The sequence below is a fragment of the Anser brachyrhynchus genome (assembly GCF_964034855.1).
Source record: "Anser brachyrhynchus genome assembly, contig: SCAFFOLD_703, whole genome shotgun sequence".
In the NCBI taxonomy this organism is placed as follows: Eukaryota; Metazoa; Chordata; class Aves; order Anseriformes; family Anatidae; genus Anser; species Anser brachyrhynchus.
In genome coordinates, this window is record NW_027663618.1 from 3,104 (window position 1) to 15,779 (window position 12,676).

At 60.2% G+C, this 12,676-nt stretch overlaps 1 protein-coding gene across 1 annotated transcript; it reads right to left on the bottom strand.

Annotated features, from left to right (window-relative positions):
* Positions 1–795: 795 nt before the first annotated feature.
* Positions 796–2,339, bottom strand: LOC308187167 (uncharacterized protein). The gene has a single exon (XM_080609309.1). The coding sequence runs from the start codon at positions 1,787–1,789 to the stop codon at positions 1,274–1,276; it is 516 nt and encodes a 171-aa protein (XP_080465435.1). The 5' UTR covers positions 1,790–2,339; the 3' UTR covers positions 796–1,273.
* Between the last annotated feature and the right edge of the window lie 10,337 nt (positions 2,340–12,676).

Below are 12,676 nucleotides of genomic sequence, written 5' to 3' on the forward strand. Positions count from 1 at the left end.
ACAGGGTTAGATAGAGGCCTACTGGGTTAGATGGGGATCTGCTGGGTTAGGTGGGGGCCTATGAAGTTAGATGGAAACCTATGGGGTCAGTAGGTGGTTAGGGGGTGAGTTAGGGGTCTATAGGGTGAGTTAGGGGTCTATAGGGTGAGCTACGAGTCTACAGGGCGAGTTAGGGGGCCTATGGAGGGAGTTAGAGGCCTACAGGGTTAGATAGAGGCCTACTGGGTTAGGTGGGGATCTACAGGGTTAGAAGGAGGCCTATGGGGTTAGATGGAAACCTATGGGGTCAGTAGGTGGTTAGGGGGTGAGTTAGGGGTCTATAGAGTGAGTTACGGGTCTATAGGGTGAGCTACGAGTCTACAGGGTGAGTTAGGGGGCCTATGGAGGGAGTTAGAGGCCTACAGGGTTAGATAGAGGCCTACTGGGTTAGATGGGGATCTACTGGATTAGATGGAGACCTATGGGGTTAGATGGAAACCTATGGGGGCAGTAGGTGGTTATGGGGTGAGTTAGGGGTCTATAGAGTGAGTTAGGGGTCTACAGGGTGAGTTGGGGGCCTATGGAACGAGTTAGAGGCCTACAGGGTTAGATGGGGATCTACTGGGTTAGATGAGGGCCTATGAAGTTAGATGGAAACCTATGGGGGCAGTAGGTGGTTATGGGGTGAGTTAGGGGTCTATAGGGTGAGTTAGGGGTCTACAGGGTGAGTTGGGGGCCTATGGAACGAGTTAGAGGCCTACAGGGTTAGATGGGGATCTACTGGGTTAGATGAGGGCCTATGAAGTTAGATGGAAACCTATGCGGTCAGTAGGTCGTTAGGGGGTGAGTTAGGGGTCTATAGGGTGAGTTAGGGGTCTATAGGGTGAGCTACGAGTCTATAGGGTGAGTTAGGGGCCTATGGAGGGAGTTAGAGGCCTACAGGGTTAGATAGAGGCCTACTGGGTTAGATGGGGATCTGCTGGGTTAGATGGGGGCCTATGGGGTCAGTAGGTGGTTAGGGGGTGAGTTAGGGGTCTATAGGGTGAGTTGGGGGTCTGTAGGGTGAGTTAAGGGTCTATAGGTTGAGTTAGGGGTCTACAGGGTGAGTTAGGGGCCTACGGAGTGAGTTAGAGGCCTACAGGGTTAGATGGGGATCTACTGGGTTCGCTGGGGGCCTACAGGGTTAGATGGGGATCTACTGGGTCAGACTGAGGCCTACGGGGTCAGCAGGTGTCTATGGGGTGAGTTAGGGGTTTATAGGGTGAGCGAGGGCTCTATAGGGTGAATTAGGTGCCTATAGGGTTGGACTGGGCCATGGGGCGAGCCTGGGGCCCAGCTCGGCGCTACGGGGCGAGTCAGAGACCGTGGGGCTCCGCTCCGCTCCCCGCCGCCTCGGGGCACCCGGGGGACCACCGGGGACAACGGGGTCGGGACCCCCACCCCCCCGCCGCGCCCCTGACCTGAGGGCCCGGCTGAGCTTGTCGTAGTTCATGTGGGGCTTGCACTTGCGCACGCCCCAGAGCCGCGCCACCTCGTCGGGGTCCTTGATGACGAACTCGCCGTAGTCGCCCTGCCAGGCGATGACGTCCCGGTACTGCTCCTGCCGCAGCAGCTCCAGGATGAAGTGCCACAGCTGGATCTGCCGCGAGCCCGGGCTCGACTCCGGCTTGTACGCCCAGTCCGGGAAGGCGAAGCCTGCGGAGGGAGAGCGGGGCGCCTGTGGGGCGGGAGGGCTGTGGGGGGGGCTGGGGGGCAGGGGTCGGGGTCCCCATCCCGCTGTGGGGCAGAATTGGGGTGCCCGTTCCATCATGGGGCAGGGTTTGGGGTGCCCATCTTGCTATTGGGGTGCCTATTCCAATGTGGGGCGGGGTTTGGGGTGCCCATCTTGCTATTGGGGTGCCTATTCCAATGTGGGGCAGGATTTGGGGTCCCCATCCTGCTGTGGGGCAGGGTTGGGGTCCCCATCCCGCTGTGGGGCAGAATTGGGGTCCCCGTCCTGCCATGGGGCAAGGTTTGGGGTGCCCATCCTGCTATTGGGGTGCCTATTCCAATGTGGGGCAGGATTTGGGGCCCCCATCCTGCTATGGGGCAGGGTTTGGGGTCCCCATTCCATCATGGGGCAGGGTTTGGGGTGCCCATCTTGCTGTTGGGGTGCCTATTCCAATGTGGGGCGGGGTTTGGGGTCCCCATGGGGCAGGGTTTGGGGCCCCCATCCTGCTGTGGGGCAGGGTTTTGGGGTCCCTATGGGGCAGGGTTTGGGGTCCCCGCTCCACCATGGGGCAGGGTTTGGGGGCCTCACCCCACCTTGGGGCAGACAGGCCCAGCTGCCTGACCCCGCTATGGGGCACGATGTGGGGCGCTGCCCCCCAACTCCCCTCTATGGGGCGCTGACCCCCAACCCCCTGCTATGGGGCACTGCCCCCCAACCCCCCCACTATGGGGCACTGCCCCCCAACCCCCCGCTATGGGGCGCGCTGTGGGGCGCTGCCCCCCAACCTACCTGGGGTCCATAGGGCGGGCAGCGGGGGGGGCGAGCAGCAGCTCGGACACGCAGTGGCACTCCATGGCGGGGGGGGGGCACGCCTGGGGGGGGGGGGGGGGCATTAACGGTGAGGGGGCGGGGCCTGGCACGAAGCCCCGCCCCCCTTGTGCCACGCCCTGACCCTATAGGGGGCAGCCCCTATGGGCGCCGCCCCTGTGTCCGGGTGATTTACGGGCGCACGGCCCCTATGGATGCAGCCCCTATAGGCATCATATGGGCACACGGACCCTATAGGGGCAACCCTATATACGTTATATGGGCACACGGACCCTATAGGGGCAACCCTATATACGCTATATGGGCACACGGACCCTATAGGGGCAACCCTATATACGTTATATGGGCACACGGCCCCTATAGAGGCAACCCTATATACGTTATATGGGCACACGGACCCTATAGGGGCAACCCTATATATGTTATATGGGCACACGGCCCCTATAGAGGCAACCCTATATACGTTATATGGGCACACGGCCCCTATAGAGGCAACCCTATATATGTTATATGGGCACACGGCCCCTATAGAGGCAACCCTATATACGTTATATGGGCACACGGACCCTATAGGGGCAACCCTATATACGTTATATGGGTACACGGACCCTATAGAGCCAACCCCTATATACGCTATATGGGTACACGGACCCTATAGAGGCAACCCTATATACGTTATATGGGCACACGGACCCTATAGGGGCAACCCCTATATACGCTATATGGGCACACGGCCCCTATAGAGGCAACCCTATATACGTTATATGGGCACACGGACCCTATAGGGGCAACCCCTATATACGCTATATGGGCACACGGCCCCTATAGAGGCAACCCTATATACGTTATATGGGCACACGGCCCCTATGGATGCAGCCCTATATATGTTATATGGGCACATGGACCCTATAGGTGTGTTAGGAGCATGTGGCCCCTGTGGATTCAGCCCCTATATACGTTATATGGGCACACAGACCCTATAGGGGCAACCCCTATATACGCTATATGGGCACACGGACCCTATAGGGGCAACCCCTATATACGCTATATGGGCACACGGACCCTATAGGGGCAACCCTATATACGTTATATGGGCACACGGACCCTATAGAGGCAACCCTATATAAGTTATATGGGCACACAGCCCCTATAGGTGTGTTAGGAGCATGTGGCCCCTGTGGATTCAGCCCCTATATATGTTATATGGGCACACGGACCCTATAGGGGCAACCCCTATATATGGTATATGGACACACGGCCCCTGTAGATGTGTTAGGGGCACACATCCCCTATGGATTCAGCCCTTATAGGCATTATATGGGCACACGGACCCTATAGGGGCAACCCCTATACATGTTATATGGGCGCATGGCCCCTGTAGATGCGTTAGGGGCACACATCCCCTATGGATGCAGCCCCTATAGGCATTATATGGGCACACGGCCCCTATAGAGGCAACCCCTATATATATAACGTTATATGGGCGCATGGACCCCTATAGGTGCATTATGGGCACGTGGCCCCTACGGATTCAGCCCCTATATACATTATATGGGCACACGGCCCCTATATCCACAGCCCTATATATGCTATATGGGCACACAGCCCCTATAGAGGCAACCCTTCATAAGTTATATGGGCACATGGCCCCTATAGGTGTGTTAGGAGCGTGTGGCCCCTGTGGATTCAGCCCTTATATATGTTATATGGGCACACAGAGCCTATAGGGGCAACCCCTATATATGTTATATGGACACACGGACCCTGTATCTGCAACCCTATGTATGTTATATGGGCACACGGACCCTACAGAGGCAACCCCTATGTATGTTATATGGGCGCATGGCCCCTGTAGGTGTGTTAGGGGCACACATCCCCTATGGATGCAGCCCCTATAGGCATTATATGGGCACACGGACCCTATAGAGGCAACCCCTATTTATGCTATATGGACACACAGACCCTATATCTGCAACCCTATATACGTTATATGGGCACACAGACCCTATAGGTGCGTTAGGGGCACATGGCCCCTATGGATTCAGCCCCTATATATGTTATATGGACACACGGACCCTATATCTGCAACCCTATATGTGTTATATGGGCACACGGCCCCTATAGGTGCGTTAGGGGCACGTGGCCCCTATGGATGCAGCCCCTACACACACCCTATAGGCACAAGCGCCTCGCATGCACGACCCGGAACAGGCAGCACTTACACCCACAGCCTATAGGCGCCCGGCCCTATATGCACACGACCCGTAGGCACCCAGCCTTACATATACACCCCCCCCATAGGCACCTGGCGTTATATACACACCCCCTATAGGCACCCAGTGTTATATATGCACACCCTGTAGGCACCCTATAGGCACACCACACCTATATACCCCTGCCCTATAGGCACCCAGCCCTATACACACATCCCCTATAGGCACCTGACCCTATATGCCCCTACCCTATAGGTACCCAGCCCTATATACACCCCCCCTATAGGCACCCAGCCTAATATACCCCTATCCTATAGGTACCCAGCCCTATATACACCCCCCCTATAGGCACACCACACCTGTATACCCCTACCCTATAGGCACTCAGCCCTATACACACCCCCCCTATAGGCACCCAGCCTAATATACCCCTATCCTATAGGTACCCAGCCCTATATACACCCCCCCTATAGGCACACCACACCTGTATACCCCTACCCTATAGGCACTCAGCCCTATACACACACACCCTATAGGCACCCAGCCTAATATACCCCTATCCTATAGGTACCCAGCCCTATATACACCCCCCCTATAGGCACCCAGCCTAATATACCCCTATCCTATAGGTACCCAGCCCTATATACACCCCCCCTATAGGCACACCACACCTATATACCCCTATCCTATAGGCACCCAGCCCTATACACACATCCCCTATAGGCACCTGACCCTATATGCCCCTACCCTATAGGCACCCAGCCCTATACACACACACCCTATAGGTACCCACCCTATATACCCCTATCCTATAGGCACCCAGCCCTATATACCCCTATCCTATAGGCACCCACCCCTATATACACCCCCCCTATATGCTCCCCTCCCCGGTGCACGCGCCCCCTACACGTGCCCCCTACGCCCCTCCCAGTCCCTCCCAGTCCCTCCCAGTCCCTTCCCGCTGCCCCCCAGTCCCTCTCCCAGTCAATCCGTTCGCCCTCAGCTACTCCCAGTCCCCTCCCAGTCGCTCCCAGTCCATTTCCAGTGCCCCCCAGTCCGTCTCCAGTCCGTCTCCAGTCCCTCCTAGTCCCTCCCAGTCCCCCCAGTCCCTCCCAGTCCTCTCCCAGTCCCCCCACGCCCCCCCAGTCCCTCTCCAGTCTCTCCCAGTCCCTTCCCAGTCCCCCCCAGTCCCCCCCAGTCCGCTCCCAGTCCCTCTCCAGTCTCTCCCAGGTCCCCTTCCAGTCCTCCCCAGTCGCTCCCAGTCTCTCCCAGTGCCCCCCATTCCCTCCCAATCCCCCCTCAGCCCCCCCCCCGTTCTCCCCCAGTCCCTCCCAGTGCCTCCCAGTCCCCTCCCAGTCCCCCCCCAGTCCTTCTCCAGTCTCTCCCAGTCACTTCCCGTTGCCCCCCAGTCCACACCCAGTCCCTTCCCAGTCCCCCCCAGTCTCTCCCAGTCCCCTCCCAGTCCCCCCTAATCCCTTCCCAGTCCCCTCCCAGTCCCCCCCACTCCCTCTCCAGTCTCTCCCAATCCCTCCCAGTCCCTCTCCAGTCTCTCCCAGTCCCCTCCCACTCCCCCCCAGTCCCCCTCCAGTCCCCCCCAGTCCATCTCCAGTCTCTCCCAGTCCCCCCCAGTCTCTCCCAGTCCCCCCCAGTCCCCTCCCAGTCCCCCCCCACTCCCCCCCAGTCCATCTCCAGTCTCTCCCAGTCCCCTCCCAGTCCCCCCCAGTCGCTCTCCAGTCCCTCTCCAGTCTCTCCCAGTCTCTCCCAGTCCCTCCTACTCCCTCCCACTCCCCCCCAGTCCCCCCCAGTCCCTCTCCAGCCCCCCCAGCCCCCCCCACTCCCCCCCAGTCCCCCCCAGTCCCTCTCCAGCCCCCCCAGCCCCCCCCACTCCCCCCCCAGCCCCCCCCAGTCCCTCCCAGTGCCCCCAGTGCCCCCCCCCTGCATTATTCATGCCCCCAATTACCGCCGCCCGCCCGCTCCCGCTGCTCCATGACCCGCGGCGATGGGAGCGCGGCCCCGGCCCCCCCCCACCCCCCCCCGTCCCCCCCCCCCGGATCGATGCCGGGGATCAATGGGGCCGCTTTGATCCGCCGCCCGCAGCGGGGGGGGGGCGGGGGGGGCGGGGGGGGGGTGGGGGGGCGTGCAAGGCTCCGTATGGGCGTGCAAGGCCGGGCAAGGCTGGGTGCGGGGGTGCGAGGCTGGGCAATGCTCCGGATGGGTGTGCAAGGCTGTGTGCGGGCGTGCAAGGCCGGGCAATGCTTGGTTCGGGCGTGCAAGGTTGTGTGCAGGCGTGCAAGGCTGTGTGCGGGTGTGCAAGGCCGTGAGATGCTCGGTTTGGGCGTGCAAGGCTGTGTGCGGGTGTGCAAGGCCGGGCAACGCTTGGTTTGGGTGTGCAAGGCCGTGTGCGGGCGTGCAAGGCCGGGCAACGCTTGGTTTGGGTGTGCAAGGCCGTGTGCGGGCGTGCAAGGCCAGGCAACGCTTGGTTTGGGTGTGCAAGGCCGTGTGCGGGCGTGCAAGGCCGGGCAATGCTTGGTTTGGGTGTGCAAGGCCGTGTATGGGCGTGCAAGGCTGTGTATGGGTGTGCAAGGCCATGCAATGCTCGGTTCAGGCGTGCAAGGCTGCGTATGGGCGTGCAAGGCTGGGCAATGCTTGGTTTGGGCGTGCAAGGCCGTGTATGGGCGTGCAAGGCTGCGTATGGGCATGCAAGGCTCGGTTCGGGCGTGCAAGGCTGTGCAATGCCATGCGATGCTTGGTACGGGTGTGCAAGGCTTTGCAATGCTTGGTTCAGGCGTGTGAGGCTGTGTATGGGCATGCAAGGTTGTGCAATGCTTGGTTTGGGCGTGCAAGGCCGTGTATGGGCGTGCAAGGCTGCACAATGCTTGCTTTGGGCGTGCAAGGCTGTGTATGGGCATGCAAGGCTGTGTACGGGTGTGCAAGGCCATGCAATGCTCGGTTCGGGTGTGCAAAGCTGTGTATGAGTGTGCAATGCTATGCAATGCTCGGTACGGGTGTGCAATGCTCAGCTCGGGTGTGCAAGGCTGTGCAATGCCGTGCGATGCTCAGTTCGGGTGTGCAAAGCTGCATATGGGCATGCAAGGCTGTGTGCGGGTGTGCAAGGCTGGGCAATGCTTGGTTCGGGTGTGCAAGGCTTTGCAATGCTCTGGATGGGTGTGCAAGGCTGTGTACAGGCATGCAAGGCTGTGTGTGGGCGTGCAAGGCCGTGCGATGCTTGGTATGGGTGTGCAATGCACTGTGCAGGTGTGCAACAATGTGCAATGCCCGGCGCGGGTGTGCAATGCTGCTCACAGGTGTGCAATGCCCAGCACGAGTGTGCAACGCCCGGTATGAGTGTGCAATGCCCGGCACGGGCGTGCAACGCTGTGCCCCTATATGGGACAGCCCCTATAGCCCCTATATGGGACAACCCCTATATAAGGACAGCCCCTGTAGCCCTTATATAGGACAGCCCCTATACCAGACAGCCCCTATAGCCCCTATACAGGACAGCCCCTGTACAGGACAGCCCCTGTAGCCCCTATATAAGACAGCCCCTATACAGGACAGCCCCTATAGCCCCTCTATAGGACAACCCCTATATAAGGACAGCCCCTATAGCCCTTATATAGGACAGCCCCTATATGGGACAGCCCCTATAGCCCCTATATAAGACAGCGCCTATACCAGACAGCCCCTATAGCCCCTATACAGGACAGCCCCTGTATAGGACAGCCCCTGTAGCCCCTATATAAGACAGCCCCTATACAGGACAGCCCCTATAACCCCTATATAAGACAGCCCCTATACCAGACAGCCCCTGTAGCCCCTATATAGGGCAGCCCCTGTATAGAACAGCCCCTATAGCCCCTCCATAGGACAGTCCCTATACAGGACAGCCCCTGTAGCCCCTATACAGGGCAGCCCCTGTATAGAACTGCCCCTATAGCCCCTCCATAGGACAGCCCCTATAGCCCCTATATAAGACAGCCCCTATATAGGGCAGCCCCTGTACAGAACAGCCCCTATAGCCCCTCCATAGGACAGCCCCTATACAGGACAGCCCCTGTACAGGACAGCCCCTATAGCCCCTATATAAGACAGCCCCTGTATAGGACAGCCCCTGTAGCCCCTATATAGGACAACCCCTATACAGGACAGCCCCTCTATAGGACAGCCCCTATAGCCCGTATATAGGAGACCCCCCCCCGGGTCCCTACGGCTATAGGGTCGTTCGCGTTCCCAATAGCGTCCCTGCCACCCCCTCCGTCCCCTATAGGTGGCGACGCGCGGCCGGCAGCGCCTCGCTATAGGGGCCGGCTGCACCGAGCCCCTGCGGACCCCTATAGGGCGGCGGGTCCGCCCGAGTGTAGGCGCCGCTATAAGCGCCGGCCCTATAGGGGAGGGGGGGGGGGGTCTGGGGGGGAGCGGAGCCGCACCCTGAGCGCCTGCGGACAGCACCCTATAGACCCGCGCCCTATAGACCCGCGCCCTATAGACCCGCACCCTGCACCCTATATGCACACACCCCCTATATACACATACAGCCTATATACACGCACACGCCCCGCACCCTATACACCCGGCACCCGGCACCCTATATGCCTGCACCCTATGTACCTGTACCCTATATACACATACACCCTATACACACACCCCCCACACACCCTATATACCCCCGCCCCAAACCCTATATAGCCACACCCAGCACCCCATATGCCTGCACCCTATATACCCGTACCCCTTACCCTATATACCCGCACCCCCCACCCTATACGCCTGCACCCTGTATAGCCACACCCTGCATCCTATATACCCCCACCCTATATATCCACACCCCACACCCTATATACCCCCACCCTATATACCTGTACCCTATATACCCACACCCTGTACATCCACACCCCACACCCTATATACCCCCACCCTATATACCCATACCCTATATACCCGCACCCTATATACCCCCACCCTATGTACCCCCACCCTATACATCCACACCCCCCACCCTATATACCCCCACCCTATATACCCCCACCCTATATACCCCCACCCTATACATCCACACCCTATATACCCCCACCCTATATACCCCCACCCTATATACCCCCACCCTATATACCCCCACCCTATACATCCACACCCTATATACCCCCACCCTATATACCCCCACCCTATATACCCCCACCCTATATACCCCCACCCTATACATCCACACCCTATATACCCCCACCCTATATACCCCCACCCTATATACCTGTACCCTATATACCCACACCCTGTACATCCACACCCCACACCCTATATACCCCCACCCTATATACCCCCACCCTATATACCCCCACCCTATACATCCACACCCTATATACCCCCACCCTATATACCCCCACCCTATATACCCCCACCCTATATACCCCCACCCTATACATCCACACCCTATATACCCCCACCCTATATACCCCCACCCTATATACCCGTACCCTATATACCCCCACCCTATACATCCACACCCTATATACCCCCACCCTATATACCCGCCCCCTATATACCCCCACCCTATACATCCACACCCCACACCCTATATACCCCCACCCTATATACCCGCACCCTACATATCCACACCCCCCCACCCTATATACCCCCACCCTATATACCCGCACCCCACCCCCTATACACCCGCGCCCCCCCCCCATATACCCCCACCCTATATACCCCCCCCCCCATACACCCGCACCCTATAGCACCTATTTGCGGCGCCAGCCCGGATGCCTTCCCCGGCCCCTATATGTCCCCCGGCCCCTATATGCCCCTATATGTCCCCTATATGTCCCTATAGGGGAACAAAGGGGCGGCAGCGGGGGGGTCCCCGTGCCCCCCCCCCACCCCCCGTGCCCCCCCCCGTGTCCCCAGTGCCCCGGGGTCCTCAATGTCCCCCTGTCCCCATACCCCCCGTCCCTATATCCCTATACCCCCCCCGTCCCCTTTCCCCGACCCCCCCCCCAACGTCCCCAGTGTCCCCCCCGTGTCCCCCCCCATGTCCCCAAAGCCCCCCCAATGCCCCCCCCGCTGTCCCCTGTCCCCTATCCCCAACCCCCCAATGCCCCCCCAATGCCCCCCCAATGTCCCCAATGTCCCCAAAGCCCCGCCAATGCCCCCCCAATATCCCCCCCAATGCCCCCCAAATCCCCCCCATGTCCCCCCAAATGTCCCCAATGTCCCCAAAGCCCCCCTCAAAGCCCCCCCAATGTCCCCAAATCCCCGCAATGTCCCCCCATGTCCCCCCCATGTCCCCCCCATGTCCCCCCATGTCCTCAATGTCCCCAAAGCCCCCCCAAAGCCCCCCCAATTCCCCCCAATGTCCCCAATGTCCCCAAAGCCCCCCCAAAGCCCCCCCCAATGTCCCCAACCCCCCCATGTCCCCCCCCAACGTCCCCAATGTCCCCCAAACCCCCCCAATGCCCCCCCAATGTCCCCCCCCATGTCCCCAAAGCCCCCCCAAAGCCCCCCAATGTCCCCAAATCCCCCCAATGTCCCCCCCAAGTCCCCTCCATGTCCCCCCCATGTCCCCAATGTCCCCAAAGCCCCCCCCAAAGCCCTCCCAATGTCCCCAAAGACCCCCCCAAAGTCCCCCCCATGTCCCCCCCAAATGTCCCCAATACCCCCAAACCCCCCCAATGTCCCCAAATCCCCCCCAATGTCCCCCCCACGCCCCCCCCCCCATGGCCCCCCCCCAACGCCCCCAACGTCCCCAACCCCCCCCCCAATCCCCCCCCACCCCCCCCCTCCCCCCCCTCCCCCACCCCCCCACCCCCCTCCCCGCCCCCTCCCACGGCCGGATCCGCCTCGAGCCCCCCCCCCCCATCCCCCCCCATCCCCCCCCCCTCCCCTCCCCCCCCCCCCCCCGCCACATCAAAGCGCCGCCGCCGCGGGCGGCTCCGGTCCCGGCGCGCCGCGAACGCGCGTGGCCGGCGGCTGTTTGCGCTCCGCGGCTCCCCGGGGGGGGGGGGGCAGGCGGGGGCGGGTTAATGAGCAATTAGCGGGCGGGTAATTAACCGCGAGGGGGCGGGGGGGGGCGTGGGGGGGAGCAACAGGCTGGGGGGGGGGTCGGGGGGGGGGGGGCAGCGGAAAGGTGGGTGCAAGGCGGGCGTGCAAGGAGGGGAGGGGTCGCAGGTCGGTGTGCAAAGGTGCACGTGCGCGGAGCAAAAGGTTTGCACGTCGGCGTGCAAAGGTGTGCAAAGGCGCACGTGCACGGAGCAAAAGGTTTGCACAGCTGCATTGCATCGGTGTGCAAAGGTGCTCGTGCACAGAGCAGAAGGTTTGCACACCAGCACTGCAAAGGTGTGCAAAGGTGCACGTGTGCACAGCAAAAGCTTTGCACAGCTGCATTGTGTCAGTGTGCAAAGGCGCACGTGCACGGAGCAAAAGGTTTGCACAATAGCACTGCATCGGTGTGCAAAGGCGCGCGTGCACGCAGCAAAAGGTTTGCACAACAACATTGCATCAGCGTGCAAAGGTGCACGTACACACAGCAAAAGGTTTGCACAACAGCACTGCATGGGTGTGCAAAGGCGCACGTGCGCGGAGCAAAAGGTTCGCCCAGCTGCATTGCATCTGTGTGCAAAGGCGCATGTACACGCAGCAAAAGGCTTGCACAATAGCATTGCATGGGTGTGCAAAGGTGCACATGCATGGAAAAAAAGGTTTGCACAATAGCAATGCATCGGTGTGCAAAGGCGCACATGTGCACAGAGCAAAAGGTTTGCACACCAGCACTGCATCGGTGTGCAAAGGTGCACATGTGCACAGAGCAAAAGGCTTGCACAATAGCACTGCATGGGTGTGCAAAGGTGCACGTGCACGCAGCAAAAGGTTTGCACACCAACGCCACTTTGCATCGCCGTGCAAAGGCGCGCGTGCACGCAGCCGCAGGCCCACGAGCAGGCGCCGCACGCGC

Excerpts from the sequence above, each read along its gene's own strand:
- LOC308187167 (XM_080609309.1), bottom strand. The coding sequence starts at position 1,789 with ATGATGGAACGGGCACCCCAATTCTGCCCCACAGCGGGATGGGGACCC.